The following is a 20,227-nucleotide window of genomic DNA, read 5'->3' as shown; positions in this document are numbered from 1 at the left end:
TTTGGAGTGAGATTAACAAGTTAAGGAAGCCTAGAGAACAAATGGATTTGTCAGTTAAAAATAGGAGAGGAGAGTTAGAGGTATTGGGAAGATGGAGGGAATATTTTGAGGAATTGTTAAATGTTGATGAAGATAGGGAAGCTGTGATTTCGTGTATAGGGCAAGGAGGAATAACATCTTGTAGGAGTGAGGAAGAGCCAGTTGTGAGTGTGGGGGAAGTTCGTGAGGCAGTAGGTAAAATGAAAGGGGGTAAGGCAGCCGGGATTGATGGGATAAAGATAGAAATGTTAAAAGCAGGTGGGGATATAGTTTTGGAGTGGTTGGTGCAATTATTTCATAAATGTGCAATAAGATCACAGTAAACAGGTGATTTCAAAATATGCATAACAACCACTCTGAAAGAATAGAGAAATTCCAAGCGCTTTCGTGACTACTCACATTATCATAGTTCCTTGATAATGTGAGTAGTCACGAAAGCGCTTGGAATTTCTCTATTCTTTCAGAGTGGTTGTTTTGCGCATTTCATAAATGTATGGAAGAGGGTAAGGTACCTAGGGATTGGCAGAGAGCATGCATAGTTCCTTTGTATAAAGGCAAAGGGGACAAAAGAGAGTGCAAAAATTATAGGGGGATAAGTCTGTTGAGTATACCTGGTAAAGTGTATGGTAGAGTTATTATTGAAAGAATTAAAAGTAAGACGGAGAATAGGATAGCAGATGAACAAGGAGGCTTTAGGAAAGGTAGGGGATGTGTGGACCAGGTGTTTACAGTGAAACATATAAGTGAACAGTATTTAGATAAGGCTAAAGAGGTCTTTGTGGCATTTATGGATTTGGAAAAGGCGTATGACAGGGTGGATAGGGGGGCAATGTGGCAGATGTTGCATGTGTATGGTGTAGGAGGTAGGTTACTGAAAGCAGTGAAGAGTTTTTACGAGGATAGTGAGGCTCAAGTTAGAGTACATAGGAAAGAGGGAAATTATTTCCCAGTAAAAGTAGGCCTTAGACAAGGATGTGTGATGTCACCGTGGTTGTTTAATATATTTATAGATGGGGTTGTAAGAGAAGTAAATGGGAGGGTCTTGACAAGAGGCGTGGAGTTAAAAGATAAAGAATCACACATAAAGTGGGAGTTGTCACAATTGCTCTTTGCTGATGACACTGTGCTCTTGGGAGATTCTGAAGAGAAGTTGCAGAGATTGGTGGATGAATTTGGTAGGGTGTGCAAAAGAAGAAAATTAAAAGTGAATACAGGAAAGAGTAAGGTTATGAGGATAACAAAAATATTAGGTGATGAAAGATTGGATATCAGATTGGAGGGAGAGAGTATGGAGGAGGTGAATGTATTCAGATATTTGGGAGTGGACGTGTCAGCGGATGGGTCAATGAAGGATGAGGTGAATCATAGAATTGATGAGGGGAAAAGGGTGAGTGGTGCACTTAGGAGTCTGTGGAGACAAAGAACTTTGTCCTTGGAGGCAAAGAGGGGAATGTATGAGAGTATAGTTTTACCAACACTCTTATATGGGTGTGAAGCATGGGTGATGAATGTTGCAGCGAGGAGAAGGCTGGAGGCAGTGGAGATGTCATGTCTGAGGGCAATGTGTGGTGTGAATATAATGCAGAGAATTCGTAGTTTGGAAGTTAGGAGGAGGTGCGGGATTACCAAAACTGTTGTCCAGAGGGCTGAGGAAGGGTTGTTGAGGTGGTTCGGACATGTAGAGAGAATGGAGCGAAACAGAATGACTTCAAGAGTGTATCAGTCTGTAGTCGAAGGAAGGCGGGGTAGGGGTCGGCCTAGGAAAGGTTGGAGGTAGGGGGTAAAGGAGGTTTTGTGTGCGAGGTGCTTGGACTTCCAGCAGGCGTGCGTGAGCGTGTTTGATAGGAGTGAATGGAGACGAATGGTTTTTAATACTTGACGTGCTGTTGGAGTGTGAGCAAAGTAACATTTATGAAGGGGTTCAGGGAAACCGGCAGGCCGGACTTGAGTCCTGGAGATGGGAAGTACAGTGCCTGCACTCTGAAGGAGGGGTGTTAATGTTGCAGTTTAAAAACTGTAGTGTAAAGCACCCTTCTGGCAAGACAGTGAGGGAGTGAATGATGGTGAAAGTTTTTCTTTTTCAGGCCACCCTGCCTTGGTGGGAATCGGCCAGTGTGATAAAAAAAAAAAAAAAAATGTCCATTTGTTTACATAGTGGGTTGGGTGGCCAGGCGGGCTACCCAACCCTACCTCCCACATGACTTTCTACAAATAAATACTTTTCACCTTTCACCCTACATTGAGATCATTAACCCTTTCAGGATTTCCGACGTACTAGTACAGCTTACGCACCAGGGTTTTTGACGTACTAGTACGCCTAAATTCTAGTACCTTCAGATCTAATGAGAGAAAGCTGGTAGGCCTACATATGAAAGAATGGGTTTACATGGTCAGTGTACACAGCATAAAAAAAATTCTGCAGCACACAGTGTGTAATGAGAAAAAAAAAACTTTTTGTTTTTGCTTTAAAACAGCAACTTTGCACTGTATTTTCGTATGGTATTTATGGTTGTATTCTGGCTTTCCTGGTCTCATTTTATAGAATGGAAGACATGTTACAGAAATTTATATGATTTTGATTGGTTTCACAATGAAAAGTACCTTGAAATTGAGCTCAAAGTAGCAGAAATATTTGATTTTTGCCAAAGTTCATGCCACGCATCCAATACACGTCAACTGGTGAGTCTAATATTCTTTCACAAGTGCGCTGATATTATTGATATCATATCTACACTAATGCAGTAATCTGCATAACAGTAAATCTTTTATTTTTTGCGAGAATAAAAATTCAAATTGGAAAGCAAAAGAAATGTAAGAGGGGCCTGGGGACGTGACTAATGAACAGAGGAAATGTTATTTTAGTGCTAGGAATGTCTGTCTTGTTTATTCTGGGCCCTGTTTGGAAATTGGCATCTTTTGAAATTTGTGTGAAATTTGCAAAATTGCTAATTTCTGACCACTTTACTGGATAGTTTAAATCGGAAAATGGGTGGTTTCTTGTACTCATTCAATAGAAAAAATGAAGTTCTAATGAAATAGTTATGATTTTTGTCGACTAGTACACTGGAATATGCTGAAAATAGGGCTCAAAGTGGGCGAAATTGCTGATGCGTAAACATCGTCGAGACCGCTAACTTTGCAAGAGCATAATTCTGTAAGTTTTCCATCAAATTTCATACTTTTGGTGTCATTATGATCGGGAAAAGATTCTCTATCTTTTCATAAGAAAATTTTTTTTTTTTTTTCTGAAAATTTTTCGGCCGAGAACAAATTTGGGAGAGGGCCTCTCGACCCTGAAAGGGTTAAGACTACAAATATTTTAAGGTAAGTAATGAGTGTACTGTATATGCATTATATCACTCTAGGGAGCTTTAAGCATTGTCGTAGTATATTATGTGTGGGTGGGGTGGCCAGGAGGGCTACAACACCTGATTTCTTACAGTAAATACTACTCACCTTTTACCCTACATTAAGACTACAAATATTTTGAGGTAAATATTGAGTGTACTGTATGTGTATTTTACTTTTTATTGTTTTTTAATGCCTAGTTCTATTGCTAACTTAATATGTATTAGTGTAAACTTGTTGGCATTTATATGCATACATAATTGGAAAAAATGGCATTCTACTTTCTGCCGGTCTGCTTTCCGGCAGTAGCCTGGAAAATAACTTGCCATATAAATGTAACCCTACTGTATACTGATCTAGTAACACCTTCTTCTGTATACATTACTAAATTTAAAAAGAGAAACTTTCATTTTTCTTTTTGGGTCACCCTGCCTTGGTGGGATACAGCTGGTTTGTTGAAAGAAGATATACATGTATATTGATTAGCTGCCAAGGAGATCTGCTGTGTGTACCAGTTTAGTGGGACACAGAAACCACATAAATCAAAAGTATATAGTATATCAAAAGTATACATATATAAGATATATACTAGTTTGAATAGGAGAGGTCCACTATAGGAGTATAGTTTGATGTATGAGACATGAAACTATAAATAATCTAAAATAGTATATAAATAATCTATAAAAGTATATATCAGACACTTGAAGAATATACAGAACTACAGTATTACCAGCAAAAACTACAACCTGAAAATCTGTGTAGTCTGCACACACAGTTGCAAGTAGGCTTCTGCTTGGATTGCATGCAATGTCTGTGGAAAATGGTCCCATGCATCATGTGTAAACATTCAGCACTCGCCCACTAAGGATATTAGATCAAGAAAATGTTTTTGGATCTACCCCAACATTAGCCAACTGTGGGGAAAAAAATTACATCTGTTCTAAAAGACAGAAACATCAAAACAGCCTTCTTAGAAAACTTGACAGTCTTGTATAACAGTTAGGGAAAATAAGAGGATTTGGCCAGAAGATGCTTTCACCACTGGTTTTGGTGCTGTCCAGTAGGACAGTACCTGTAAGAATACAGAAATGAAAGCCAGTACACCAGTGGGGGACAGGGGTCCTGGTGCTGGGGAAACAGGCATAGACAGAGATATGCAAACTCCAAAGTTACAAAATAGTAATACTACTGGAGATGGCAAACAAAGGGATGATGCTCTGAGAAATAGTGTAAATACACTACCAGTAAAAGCTGGTGGAGGTAGGATTGTTAGTATGGGTATTGAAGATAGCAGGGAGTCAGAAAAAATTCACCATTAGGGAATGAAGCCACAAAGAACCATGGCAAACAGAAATCAAACCTCTGCAAATTCTGTGCCTTGGGTAGCTGCAGGCATGGAATGTCTGGAAATCAGGTGGGACATGCAACCTTAACCATCCCAGAAAATGCAACTCTTCCTGTAATATTTTCACCCTGAAATGTGTCACTCTTCAGTCCAGGAAAGACAATGCTACAACCTGTATTGTCAGGCACACCACCTAAGGGGACAAGAGGATACAGATCTCCCAGACCATGGAAAAACCAGGGAAGCTACAACCACTCCAGAGATGGAGGTTTTTTAGAGCCAGGAAGAAAAATAAAGCTGGCAAGAAATGACAGAAATTGTACACCAACTCAAATCACCTCTTGAGTTGGGAGGCACAGTTAGTGGCCTCCACTCCAAAGCAACAGATATTAGTGCCAGCCAACAAAGCCCCCTGCATACCATCAATACACCAACATTCATCTTTGCAGATATACAGTAATGAGCGACAAAATACCTTTCATCAGTGGGCTGCTCACAGAGTCAAATGCAATGTTTGCAGCTTTCACAGAGACCCACATAAAGGATCACCTTGACAATGAAATATGGATCCCGGGCTATAACCTATACAGATGTGGAAGAGTGAACAGGCATAAGGGAAGGGGTTGGCCTATACATCACAAAGTATGTCACAGTGTGTGTGTGTCACAGAGTCAGTTATATGCTTGGAACTACTAACCACCTCAAATGATGTAGTTGAAGTTTTGGCAGTAAAGATCAAGAACCATAACCTTGTTATTGCGGTTGTATACAAGCCTCCAAATGCAGCTTCCCAACATTCCAGGAACAGCTTTTGAAATTTGACCACTGTCTGGAAAATCTTCCAGCTCCTGCCCCCACATATCTTGCTGCTGGGGGATTTCAACTTAAGACACCTAAAATGGAGGAATGTAGCAAATAATGTTTTAGCAGAGATAACCCCTGGAGGCAGCATAGATGAAAATTCACACACACATGAGCTATTAAATCCTTGCAACAAATTCACTTCAAACCAGCAAATAGTGGAGCCAACATAACTGGAAGATGCACTTGACCTTATGTTCAATAATAACTATGATATGAAATATAACTGTGTCAAAGACAGTACACTCAGAACACAACATAATAGAGGTACAGACATGTATGTACTGGACCCCAGACCAGCAAAATGTGATTGATCATGAGGGTGCCTTCACCAAATTCAACTTCAATAACAAAAACATACAGTGCTGCTTAGAAAGAATTAACTCTGTAGCAGTTGAGTTATGCTCAAGGCATATTCCTTTAAGAGAAAAGGAGAAGATCTAAACTAAAATGAAAGAGAGATGCTCCCTATACAAGCGAAGGTGAAGAATCACAGAGCTGCTGAAAGTTGCCGGTATATCTTGTGTGCTTATGAGACAGAAAAAAAGACATCAGCACTTTTACCATCATGTGAAACAAATACAGGTTTCTGTCTTACACTCCTTTGGCAGGACAGTAGAATGTAAAATATTGGGTAAAAATTCTTCGGAAAAGAAATAACTGGAATTACTAGATACAAAAAAGTTAGAGGTCAGTTACGTATTAATATATTTAATGTTATTTCTTGTGGGAAGATAGCTTTCGATTACCCAGCATTTGACTTGTAATTGATTTTCAGGAATGAATTAACATTATTTGGGGATCAACTGCTTTTACATTTATTTTGCATTTTTATGTTGGAATCATTGGTCAGCATCCCATTAAAGAATCTTTAATAAAAAAAAATAGGAGAGAGTATAAATGTTCTTCTATTTCTATACAGATAGACACTAAAATGACTGCTGAGAGTCGGAAAGAGAGCAACAGTGCCACCAGCCTAGGCAGCTCCCACACTTACCAGGTTAAGCAAGATAAAGAACATGAAGGAGGCAAAGAGGAAAAGGTTAATACTAAATCGTTTATATTTGCATATTTGTATTTGTTCATTTGTTAAAATGCCTTTGTAATGGTATTGAAAATCAAAGTAACTTGACTATTGTGACAATATTGGTAGAGTTACTGTTCATCAGTTTTAAATTTCATGAATGCTTAATTTTTATTTCATGTATATTATATACACTTGAACCCCTAGATTCACATAGGTTGCATTTCTTTTGCTGTCACAAATTTGAAGTTGTGAATAATTCAGAGTTATTGTATATCTGCATAATTTATTTGCTGGTATATACATGTATATGTAATTAGTTATACTTTATTATTATCTACATATTACTGCCCTCACCTCTCTTTTCTCTGCCTCCTGTGCATAATTTCTCTTTGCCCTCACTCTAGGATGATGGAGATATCTTCAAAACTTCTATTTCTCTCATGTATGGAATAGGTTATCATGGGAGATGGTAATTCCCAAGTGATAGTAACTCCAGATATGCTGGGACAAAACCTATGAAAGTCCTGTAATTGATGAACCCCTACTGGAATATTTGATGATATCCTCATTACCTTACTGAAGTCTTTCAGCTCCTGCTGACAGATTTCACCACTTTGTATGAACTCCCCTATGTAGTAGGTTGATAGACAGCAACTGCCCAGGAAGGTACTACCGTCCTGCCAAGCGAGTGTAAAATGGAAACCTGTAATTGTTTTACATGATGGTAGGAGTGCTGGTGTCTTTTTTCTGTCTCATAAACATGCAAGGTTTCAGGTATGTCTTGCTACTTCTACTTACACTTAGGTCACACTACACATACATGTACAAGCATATATATATCCACCCCTCTGGGTTTTCTTCTATTTTCTTGCTAGTTTTTGTTGTTATTTATTTCCTGTTATCTCCATGGGGAAGTGGAACAGAATTCTTCCTCCATAAGCCATGCGTGTCATAAGAGGTGACTAAAATTCTTGGAGCAAGGGGCTAGTAACCCTTTCTCCTGTATACATTACTAAAGTTATGAAGAGAAACTTTTGTTTTTCTTTTTGGGCCATCCTGCCTTGGTGGGATACAGCTGGTTTATTGAAAGAAGAAGTATGAACCCCCTCCTGCATGATGGGATATGTCAGGGCAAACATTGCTTTGTTCCCTCTGTGTAACTGTCATAAGGTAACAGGACAGTGCTGATGTATCCAATTTTGCTTAATAAAAAAACAGTAAATTTCATGTGATTGTAACCTGTTACAATCCTGTGAGCATTAGCTTCCTCCTGTGCCTCTCCTTCCCCACACTTGTCCTCCCAACAACTCTCCCACTTAGCATATAACCAAAATCTGGAAAAAAAAAAAAAAGTTTCTCTACTTTTTTTTTTTTTACCCTTATCATTCCATCATCCCTCATCCCTTCCCAAAGGGAAAAAGAAATTCAGAATTTAAAAAACTTATTCTGCATGAAAATCCTTGTGATAAAATCTATTCATGCATTGCCCAGTAGTAGAAAAGGGGGATAATTACATTTTTCATGGGTTTTTCATGAGTAGAACCATTAGATAACTGAAAGTATTTGTTTGTCAGTAATAAGATGTATAATCAGATGTATTGATGAGTGGCCCAGCAGTGAAAATATTGAGTAATTGAATTTATTCGAGGGTTGCCAATTAACATACAGTTAGAGAAACAAATTTGCGGGTTGCCTTTCAGGAGAAAGTCAAATCTTTGGACCACTTAAGAAGCCAGTAAATTTGAGATTCAACTGTAGATACTTTAATTCTTTCTTTCAACAAACTGGCCATATCCCACTGAAGCAGGGTGGCCCTAAAAGAAAAACAAAAGTTTATCTTTTTAACTATAGTAATGTATACAGGAGAAGGGGTTACTAGGCCCTTGCTCCCAGCATTTTAGTTGCCTCTTACAACACGCATGGCTTACGGAGGAAGAATTGTTCCACTTCCCCATGGAGATAAGAGGAAATAAACAAGAACAAGAACTAGAAAGAAAATAGAAGAAAACCCAGAGGGGTGTGTGTATATATATGCTTGTACGTATATGTATGTGTAGTATGACCTAAGTGTAAGTAGAAGTAGCAAGACATACCTGAAATCTTGCATGTTTATGAGACAGAAAATAGACACCAGCAAACCTACCATCATGCAAAACAATTACAGGTTTCCGTTTTACACTCACTTGGCAGGACAGTAGTACCTCCCTGGGCGGTTGCTGTCTACCAACCTACTACCTACATATACTTTAATTATGTAATAATTATTTTAGTTTATAAAATGTCAAACTCACAGGATGATGTGAGTGAAGCTGGAACCTACACAATTGAGAAGGATTCCTCATCTCCTGAGGTGGAGCAAGCAAGGAACAACATTGACCGTGTATTTGGTGTTTCTGGAACAGAGAGTGAGGTTGATGTGATTACACCCCAAGGAAATGCTCCCACACATGACTTGTGGACACCTACTCCAGAACCTGACAAATTTAAGGTATTATTAGTAGAGAGCTTATAAAAAATGTTGATTTCTTTCTGTGTTTTCATTAAAATACACTGTATCCTGTGGTTACTTTCCAGTAAAAGTAGGCCTTAGACAGGGGTGTGTAATGTCACCATGGTTGTTTAACATATTTATGGATGGAGTTATAAAAGAAGTAAATGCTAGGGTGTTGGGGAGAGGGGTGGGATTAAATTATGGGGAATCAAATACAAAATGGGAGTTGTCACAGTTACTGTTTGCTGATGATACCGTTTATGGGAGATTCTGAAGAGAAGTTGCAAAGGTTAGTGGACGAGTTTGGGAGGGCGTGTAAAGAAAGAAAGTTGAAAGTGAACGTAAATAAAAGTAAGGTGATGAGGGTATCAAACGAGTTAGGTAAAGAAAAATTGGATATCACATTGGAGGGAGGGTGTATGGAAGAAGTGAATGTGTTCAGATATTTGGGAGTAGATTTGTCAGCAGATGGGTTTATGAAGGATGAGGTTAACCATAGAATTGATGAAGGAAAAAAGGTGAGTAGTGCATTGATGAGTTTGTGGAGAAAAAAATGTTATCCATGGAGGCAAAGAAGGGAATATACAAAAGTATAGTGCTACCAGCACTCTTATATGGGTGTGAAGAATGGGTTGTGAATGCTGCAGCAAGGAGGAGGCTGGAGGTTGTAGAGATGTCTAAGAGCAATGTGTGTCATAAATATTATGTAGAGAATTTGTAGTGTGGAGATTAGGAGGAGGTGGAGTTACTAAAAGTATTATTCAAAGGGCTAAGGAGGGGTTATTGATGTAGTTTTGTCATTTAGAGAGAATGGAGGAAAACAGGATGACTTGGAGAGTGTATAAATCTGTAGTGGATGGAAGGAGGGATAGTGGTCGTCCTATGAAAGGATGGAGGGAGGGGGTAAAAGAGGTTTTGTGTACAAGGGGCTTGGACATACAGCAGGCATGTGTGAGCATGTTAGATAGGAGTGGAGACAAATGGTTTATGGGACTTGACGAGCTGTTGGAGTGTGAGCAGTGTAATATTTTGTGAAGGGGTTCAGGGGAACTGGTTAGCCGGACTTGAGCCCTAGAAATGGGAGGTACAATGCCTGCACTTTAAAGGAGGGGTTTGGGATATTTGCTCTTTAGAGTGACATCTAAGCTGTTGTGTCTGCATGCCTCTCCAAAGACAGTGATAGTATGAATGATGGTGAAAGTGTATGTTTTTTTGGGGTCACCCTGCCTCAGTGGGAGATGGCCAGAGTGTTAATTAAAATAATCCTCAAATACAGTTTAATCCTTCAATATTTAGTGTTTCTCTGTGAATATATTAATGCTGTTAAATGCCCCTCATTATCATTGTCTGTAATTATTACTTCAGAAGATAATAACGTATAACTTTTAAATTTTGGTTGTGATGGTAACTTGTTTTAAATTGCGTTTATAATTTTGTAATATTAGTAGAATTACCAATTAGGTAAGAGGACAGACACGTGCAACTAATGGGACATTTTATTGTGGCAACATTTTGCTCTTCAGGAGAAAGCTCCTGGAGAGCCATAACATTAGATAAAGCTCCTTGAGAGTGAAACATTGCCACATACTTTCATATGTGTCCTTTTACCGAACATTTATTATTTTACCAACATATGGTATACAGTGCTTGTCATTAAAGTATGCTGGTACCCCATTTAAAACTGTGACCACAAAATAGGTCTTCCTTGCTTCTTAGAACATCTTTCAACTATCTACATAAGAACATAAGAAAGAAGGAACACTGCAGCAGGCCTACTGGCCCATGTGAGGCAGGTCCAAGTTACCTCCCGGCTTAAACCAGTGACCCACCTAGTCAGATCAGGCCACATCCACTTAAGGAAGGAGCATTGCATCAGACCTATTAGCACATGCTAGTGAGGTCAAACTCACACCCATCCACACCCACTCATCTATTACCAAACCAGTGCTTTCCTATATCCTTCCTAAATCTGAATATTTTTAACATGCTATTTACATTCCCTTTATTTATTCCTGTTTTTCATTTACACCTCAATCATATCCCCCCTAATTCTACACCTTTGTAGAGAGTGCAGATTCAGGGTCCTCAGTCTGTCCTCATAGGGAAGATTTCTGATACATGGGATCAATATTGTTATCCTCCTTTGTGCGTTTTCCAGTGCATTTATATCCATTATGTAATACGGTGACCAGAAATGTGCAGCATAATCTAACCGAGGCCTAACCTAAGATATATAGAGTTGAAGAACAACCTGAGGACTCCTGTTATTTATGCTCCTTGATACGAAGCCAAGGATTCTGTTTCGCTTTATTGCGAACACTTATGCACTGTTGTCTTGGTTTTAGATTACTGCTAACCAGAACTCCCAAATCCTTTTTGCAATTAGTAATATTAAGATCTACATTATTTAGTTTATATGTGGCATGGGATCTGTAGGAGTGGGCTGATAACTTTCCCCTGGTAGAGCTCTCTCTTTATAACGGATCAGAGGTTCTCAATGGGCTCAAGTCTGGGGAATTTCTTGGTCAGTCATTGAAGAAGGGTACCTCACAGTCATAAAGCCAATGAACAACAGATTTTGAGGTGTGGAAAGGCACACTGTCTTGCATAAAAAATCATTGAAACACACACTGAAAGTTCGGGCAAATGATCACAGAGGAATTCTTGATATGTCATTGCAGTTAATGTTAGTGGTGGGGATGTTTTTTCTAGACTTCCCTGGGTGTGCTTTTCATGTGGGCATGTCATGAACACCATTCTGAAGGAACTGATGCAGCCAGGTCCTCGCTGAAATCTCACACACATTGATAGCTTCTACTGCTTCCTCCTTTTGATAGCTTGCCTTGTGTAGTCCAATGATCTGTGCAATTGTCTGTTCTGTCAGGGACTTTTCTCACATTAATTCATCAGTAACTAAAAATTTCTGCCAAACTCAGACCTCTTGAGGAAATGGTGCAGGGAAACCATGGACACAAATGCATCCACCATGTTAGCAGCCAGTGTCCTTATAAATTTCTGAGTTGATTGGTGAAATTTGAATTTGAACTGTGAGTTGCCAGGCCAGCATAACTTTTTGTCTTGCCAAAAAACCTACCAGGTTAGGATATTACTTTGGCCATTAAAGTATGTTGGGTGCCTTCCATCTGGCATACTTTAATGATGAATGCTGTATACCACCGTACAAACCTTCCACTGTGTGTCAAAATAGGTTTTAATCGTATCTCAATTTTCACACGAAACCTAAGAATATTTGAACCCTTCGCTGACTGCTAAAGTAGTACTATGCCTTTGAGTTCACTGGCTGTGCTGTAGTACTATGCAATGAACTCAACTCACTCAGATAAACTGTTAGTGGTAAATTTGGGCCTACAGGTGAGAGAATGGATCGATGCGGTAAGTGTGCACCACAAAAAAAAAAATCCTGTAGCATGCAGTACATAATGAGAAAAAACTGTGACCACGTTTTTGGTTTAAAACAGCAAATTTGTGGTTTATTTTCATGTGGTTTTTGTGGTTGTATTCTCAGTTTCTTGGTCTCGTTTCACAGAATGGAAAATATATTACAGAAATAAAGTTGATTTTAATTGGTGTTAGGACTGAAAATAACTTGAAATTGCGCTCAAAGTAGCAGAAATGTTTGATTTTCGCTTATGTTCAAGAGTAAATGAATCACATCATGCGTCCAATGCACATCAACTTGTGGGTCTAATATACATTCACGAATGCGCTGATATTTTTTATACAATTACAGTGGACCCTCAACCAACAATATTAATCCGTTCCTGAGAGCTCATCGTTAGTCGAAATTATCGTTAGTCGAGTTAATTTTCCCCATAAGAAATAGTGGAAATCAAATTAATCCGTTCCTGACACCCCAAAGTATTGAAAAAAAAAAATTACCACATGAAATATTAATTTTAATACACACAAACTGAAGAAGACATGTACAATTACATGACACTTTCCTTTATTGAAGATCTGGTGATGATTGATGGGGTGGGAGGAGGGGAGAGTGTGGATGGTGTTAGTGTTTAGAAGAGGAATCCCCTTCCATTAGGATTTGAGGTGTCAAGAATTTTTCCAGGGTTACTTCCCTTCTTTTTTAATGCCACTAGGACCAGCTTGAGAGTCACTGGACCTCTGTCGCACAACATATCTGTCCATAGAGGCCTGTACCTCCCATCCTGGGAGTACCTTTTCCTCCTGAGTAATGTAGGTCCTGCTTGTCATTTTCTTCCAAAACAGGCCTGTTTCATCACAATTAAACACTTGTTCAGGTTTCAATTCTTCACTGTCTATGTACTCCTTGAATTCCTGCACATATTTTTCAGCTGCTTTTTGGTCCAAACTGGCAGCCTCACCATGCCTTGTCACACTATGCCACTACGATTCTTAAATCTCTCAAACCAACCTTTGCTGGCCTTAAATTCACTCACATCACCACTAGTTGCAGGCATTTTTCTAATTAAATCGTTATGCAACTTCCTAGCCTTTTCACATATGATCGCTTGAGAGATGCTATCTCCTGCTATCTGTTTTTCGTTTATCTACACCAATAACAGTATCTCAACATCTTCTATCACTTGCGATCTCAGTTTCGAAAACATAGTTGCACCTTTGGCAAGAACAGCTTCCTTGATTGCCGTTTTCTTGGCCACAATAGTAGCGATGGTTGATTGGGGTTTTGTGTACGACCTGGCCAGCTCGGAGACACGCACTCCACTTTCATACTTAGCAATGATCTCTTTCTTCATATCCATAGTAATTCTCACCTTTTTTGCTGTAGGGTTGGCACTAGAAGCTTTCTTGGGGCCCATGGTGACTTATTTTGCAGGTGCAATCACTAAAAACACTGTGATAATATGAAATGTTCCGATTGTATGTTTGGATGGGACCGCGGTGGCTGGCTGGCTTGTAAACACTGGCACCCACGGGACAAGTGAGACGCACTCAGGCCACAAGTGGACGCATCTCGAACAGAACGAATCACGTTGGTCGAGTTTTTTAGCGCTATTCGAGGCAAAATTTTTGCGTTAAAATGTATCGCTAGTCGGATTTAACGTTATACGATGCCATCGTTGGTCGAGGGTCCACTGTATTACAATATTGCATAACAGTAAATCTTCTGTTTTTTTGTGTGAATGAAAATCAAACAGAGGAAATGATATTTTAGTGCCAAGAATGCCTGCATTGTTTATTCTGGACCCTGTTTTAAAATTGGAATGTTTTAAAATTTGTGTGAAATTGACCAGATTACCAATTTCTGATCACTTAATTGGGTAGCTGAAATAGTTGATTGGGTGATTTCTTGTGCTCATTCGATAAAGACACTAGTGAAATAGCTAAGAATTTGGTCAACTGGCACAATGTAATTGGCTTAAAATAGGACTCAAAATGGGCAAAATCACCAATGCATAAATATTGCTGACACTGCAAAATTTGCAGAAATGTAGTTTGGTCAGTTTTTGATCAAATTTCATACTTTTTATTCTATTTTCTTCAGAAAAGGATTCTCTACCATTTCACAAGAAAAAAATAGCAAAATTTTTTTTGAAAATTCTTGGACACTGTGGACAAGTTTCAGATAGGTAAGGGTCTGGACAGTGAAAGGATTAATATGAAACTTCTTCGTCTGGATTTTAGGTGTTATAATAAGCATTTAATCAGTGCTAATTTCATTTGTTTTATGTTTTTATTATATAATAGATGGCAATGATTATTTACATTTTTAATAGAGAACTTGTTAAAAATGAAGGTAAAGTTTCATATACTTTATAAATTTTTCTTAAAGATGAGTTGATTTGAATTGTGAAAAATATTTTCTTACCCTCAGAGTCCTAGCAGTTTAAGTCGCAACAGTCCAAACTGGATTAGACAGTGGGCTGCACAAGTAGCTGAGCACACAAAGCCTTCTGATGCTTCTATAAATAGTGCTCTTGGATCTCCCCGTGGCCCCAAGCCTCCACTTGCTTCCCTCTCATCCTCGCAGGAGAGTAGTGATTCCCGTCCCCGCCGAAAGTTGCCTACTCCCCCCACCCATCACTCAACATTTGCCATGGCTTCTATGAAAACTAACGATTTGTCTGACCAGGAGAGTCCCATTAAGGGCCGAGTAAGTAGCTTGTGTGTTTTTTCATTTGCCTTTCCCTTTTCTCCCTGGATAAATTTTTGGTACCATTTTCGTCTTTGCTGGAATGCTTTCAGAAAAAATTGCACATAAAGAAATTTAACAAAGACTGTTCAGCACTATGTGCCTATTACTTCAGATAAAGGGGGAAGGGAATTGTAGAAGGGAGGGTAGAAGATAAGAGATACCGTAAAGCCAATTGTGCTCTGAAAGTTTTGTATTTTATTCTACATACCTCTTTCTTGGAATTTTTAGTATTATTGACTTAACAGTGGCTTTAAAGGAAAATGCTATTTTTCACATGTTATGATTTTCTCTGTCACTGATGCTAAAATAAAGAATCTATGCTAGTCAGTATCTATAAATCATACCACATTGTATATAAGTAATAATAGTAATTGTTAGTGATTTATAAATTGCATCTGTACAAAATTGTAGAATGCCATCAGGGATATTGTTTCCATAAACTGCTGCCTGTTAAGGCTGCTCCCTGGCACCTCTTCAGAATGTAGATATTCTCATTAAGTTAACCTAGCTATGAAAATTGCCTTAGCAAATAAATTTGCTTCATAGGATACAATTAACCCTTTCACTGTCGGTCCTGTAATACTACACCAAAATTCTAGCGGCGTCCAGTCTTGCAGGAGATAGCTGGTAGGCTTACATTTGAGAAAATGGGTCTAAGTGGCCAGTGTGCTCAGTATAAAAAAAATCCTGAAGCATGCACTGCATAGAAAAAAACTGTGACTGTGTTTTTTGGTTTAACCCTTTCAGGGTCTGTCCCGTAGATCTACGGCTTTACGTTCAGGGTCCAAACCGTAGATCTACGCCATGAGCTCAGCTCACTCTGATAAACTGTGAGTGGTACATTTGGGCCTAGATATGAGAGAATACATCTATGTGGTATGTGTGCACCACATAAAACAGATCCTGCAGCACACTGTGTATAATGAGAGAAAAAAAATGAAATCATGATTTTTCGATTAAAACAGCAACTTTGCAGTGTTTTTTCGTATGTTTTTTATAGTTGTATTTGCGATTTCTTGGTCTCATTTGATAGAATGGAAGACATATTACAGAAATAGAGATGATTTTGATTGGTTTTAGCACTGGAAATGGCTCGAAACTGAGCTCAAAGTAGCAGAAATGTTAAATTTTTGCCGATATTCAAGAGTAAACAAACGACCTCACACGTCTAATACATATCAGCTGGTGGGTCTAATATACATTCACAAATATGGTGATGATATTTATACAATTATTACAGTATTGCATAACAGTAAATCTTCTATTTTTTGGTGTGAATAAAAATTTATTATGTGAATAAAAAATCAAAATGGAATTTATTTGTAAAGCCTCAAAACATAACTAATGAACAGAGGAAATGTTAGTTTAGTTCCAGGAATACCTACATTGTTCATTCTGGACCCTATTTTGAAATTGGAATATTTTGAACTTTGTGTTAAATTGGCCAAATTAACAATTTCCGATCACTTTATTTTGTAGTTGAAACAGTTGACTTGGCGATTTCTTGTGCTCAATCGATAGAATAGAAGTAATACTAGTGAAATAGCTAAGAATTTGGTTGATTGGAATAATGTAATTGGCCTAAAATGGGAGTCAAAGTCGGCAAAATCGCCGATTCGTAAATATCGCTGACACATCAAAATTCGCGAGAGCATAATTTCGTCAGTTTTCCACCAAATTTCGTACTTTTTGTTTTATTACCTTCACAAAAAGATTCTCTATGATTTCATAAGAAAAAATAACAAATTTTTTTTTTGAAAATTCTTGGACACTGGTGCGTGACTCCAGATTTGGGCCTTGGACCCTGAAAGGGTTAAAACAGTGACTTGGGGGTGTATTTTTGTATGGTATTTATAGTTGTATTCTCATTTTCTTGGTCTCATTTGATAGAATGGGAGACATATTGCCGAAATATAGATGATTTTGAATGGTTTACATACTAAAAGTGGCTCGAAAGTGAGCTCAAAATAGCAGAAATGTTCGATTATTGATGATGTTTGCGTCACGCGTCCAATACACGTCAACTGGCTGATCTAATATGCTTTCACAAATGCGCTGATATTATTTATACCATTTTACAGTAATGCAGTAGTCTACATAACAGTAAATCTTTCATTTTTTGTGTGAATAAAAATTCAAAGTTGGGCCTGGAGACATGACTAATGAACAGAGATGTTATTTTAGTGCTAGGAATGTTTGCATTGTTTATTCTCGACCCTGTTTTGAAATTGGTCTTTCTTGAATTTTGTATGAAACTGGCCAAATTACCAATTTTGTGATCACAGAAATGAGATGGTACAAACAGACAGACTGAGCAGGTACAACAATGAACCTATTGTAAAGCCAGCTGCTGTCATTGATTATACGAACAATATGCCACTAGTTGACAAGTGTGACATGATGATAAGGTTTGTTGACTTTGTGCGTAGGAGTCGCAAGTAGTATATAAAAGTGTTTTTCCACCTTGTAGACATTGTAATGCTCAATGCCTTCAACATGTATGAAATAAAGACTGGGAAGCGACAACGATATGTGGAATTTACCCTCAATGTCATCAAGCAGATAGTGAAAAAGTATGGTACCACACCTGTACTTGCCACTCCACAGCAACCTGTCACCCATCAACAGCAATCTGTCACCCCACAACCAGAGGATGAGTGCCCAACAGAATAATCCCTAACTGCCACTGCCTGATACCTATATCATCTACTCCAAAGAAGTAGTAGTCACAGAAAAAGTGTGTTGTGTGTGTTAACACTACAAGACGACCCCAAGTGTGAAAAGACACACATTTCATATGTCAGCAATGTGGTTATGTGTGGTCATACCTGTCCTAAGCTCTCTGGGAGTTAACGTGGGATGTTACCGAGCACCATGGCTTGTTGTAGTGTTTTAGAATCTCAGGTTAAAGTGTTGAAGGAGGAGGTTCTACTTCTTCCGGAGGAAAATAGGAGGCTGAAGCTTTGCCTATTTGGGTCTGGGAGTGAGTGTGAGATGGATGAAGCTGGTAAAGAGGAAATGGTCACCAGCTGTGAGAGTGGCAGCTGCTTTAAGTGGCAAGTGGTTCACAGCTCAGGAAGAAAGGAAGATAAGGAGGGTTAATAGAGAAGATGTGAAGGTAGGAAATTGATTCTCTGTTCTCCAGGATGAGTGTACTTCAGTTGTTAGTGAGGTTAAAGGTATCACTCCCCTGCTAATCAAGGTAAGAACATTGTGACTGTAGGAGATTCTCAGGTAAGATATATGGACTGTGCTTTTTGTAACAGAGATAGGAAGGTCAGACAGAGGGTGTGCCTCCCAGCAGCTGGTGTTGGTGACATAGTCAGCAGGTTGGATAATATTATGTCAGGTAATGGGAACAAGCCCATTATCTGTCTTAGTGCTGGGAGTAATGACATTGGGAAGGGTAGGACACAGGAGCTACTGGATAAGTACAGGTCAGCCATAGAAGTAGCCAGGTCTAAGGGAGCCATCCCAATCATATGTAACATCTTGCCTAGAAAGGGAGTGGGCAATGAAAGGATGTCTAGGGCAGTTGGTATAAATTGCTGGCTAGACAGGTACTGCAAGGAACTTGCAATCCCATTCATTGATAACTGGGACAAATTCTATGGCAAATGTGATATGTATGCAAGGGATGGGGTTCATCTCTCTGGGGCTGGAGTAGTTGCATTAACCAGTTCAGTTGAGGGGGTAATTGATGACTTGTCTAGGACTTTAAACTGATAGATTATAGAGGTATGGGTGTTTGTGGGAAACAACCAGGCTGCAGTATTAGGGTTGAAAACAGCAGATGTTACTGGGATACCTCAGGGATATGTTTAAAAGACAATATTCAGAATAAAGTTGCTAGTAAAGGCAAAGCAATTGATCAACAAACAAAGAGAGATAGTAGAAGGCAACAAGTGACTAGCTCCCTTAAGGTTTACTATACAAATACTAGGAGTCTAAGAAATAAGATAGGTGTGCTAAGGTTACTTGCAAGTGCAGGTAATATAGATATTATTGCTATAACAGAGACATGGTTTAACCTGAAAGATAGAGAAATGCCTTCTGAATGCAACATACAGGGTTATAAACTATTCCACACTGATAGGGTCAACAGGAAGGGTGGTGGAGTGACAATGTATATCAGAGAAAATTTAAATTGTTGTCTTAGACGTGAAGTAAGATTAGAAATATCAGACACAGAATCTGTTTGGCTACAGTTTCTCGAGGGTCGTGACAAATTAATTTTGGTGTGATTTATAGGCCCCCAAACCTTGATAGGGAGTGCAGTAAGCTGTTATGGGACGAAATTCATAAGGCATCTAGATATGAAAATGTTGTATTAATGGGAGATTTTAACTTTAGACAAATTGATTGGAACAATGTGACAGGATATCTTGTGTCTAGTGACCTTCTTGATACGGTTCAGGATTGCTTTTTAAAACAGTTTGTGACAGAACCAACTAGAGGAAACACTCTATTTGATTTGGATTTGCCAACAAAGAATCACTAATTAATAATCTTGAGGTTAATGATGAGCTTGGGGAAAGCATTCACAAATCACTTAGTTTCAATATATCATGGAATTGCCCAGATAACTGCAATCAAATCTCTGTCTCAGGCTTTAGCTTGGCCAATTTCATGGTCTGAAAAATTACCTGGGTGGGCTGAATTGGGATGTCCTGACTATGAATCAGGTAGGTGGTCTTGGTTGCCTGTATGACGTTTTTCAGAGCATAGTTCTATCTGCCCAGACAACTTTTGTTCCGAGTAGGGAAATTAGATCTAGCAAAAATGATCCCAAATGGATGAACAATAGATTAAAACATCTCATTGGTCAAAAGAGAGGCTTATATAGGTGTGTCAAAAGAGGGGATGGGCAGTTAAGAAATCAATATATTCATTTAAAGAGAGAAATAAGAAAAAGGAATAAGAAAAGCAACAAGGGATTATGAGGCTAAGGTCACAAGGGAT

At 38.7% G+C, this 20,227-nt stretch overlaps 1 protein-coding gene across 15 annotated transcripts in view; it reads left to right on the top strand.

Moving 5' to 3' along the window:
* Positions 1 to 20,227, top strand: part of LOC128694611 (nucleolar protein dao-5) — a 541,519-nt gene that overhangs the window by 350,705 nt on the left and 170,587 nt on the right. For 13 of the 15 annotated variants that reach the window (XR_011393390.1, XR_011393389.1, XR_011393388.1 and 10 more), the window contains 3 exons: positions 6,516 to 6,635; positions 8,914 to 9,108; positions 14,945 to 15,223. Coding sequence is in view for 12 of the 15 variants with exons in the window: in XM_070095641.1 (XP_069951742.1) it covers positions 6,516 to 6,635; positions 8,914 to 9,108; positions 14,945 to 15,223 (594 nt within the window). In the remaining 3 variants the exon portion in view is untranslated. The remainder of the gene's footprint in view (positions 1 to 6,515; positions 6,636 to 8,913; positions 9,109 to 14,944; positions 15,224 to 20,227) is intronic. The other 2 variants (XM_070095646.1, XM_070095645.1) reach the window with 1 other exon arrangement.

The sequence above is a fragment of the Cherax quadricarinatus genome, chromosome 51, assembly GCF_038502225.1.
Source record: "Cherax quadricarinatus isolate ZL_2023a chromosome 51, ASM3850222v1, whole genome shotgun sequence".
In the NCBI taxonomy this organism is placed as follows: Eukaryota; Metazoa; Arthropoda; class Malacostraca; order Decapoda; family Parastacidae; genus Cherax; species Cherax quadricarinatus.
Note: the sequence above shows the minus strand (reverse complement) of the source record. Positions and strands in the feature narration are given on the sequence as shown.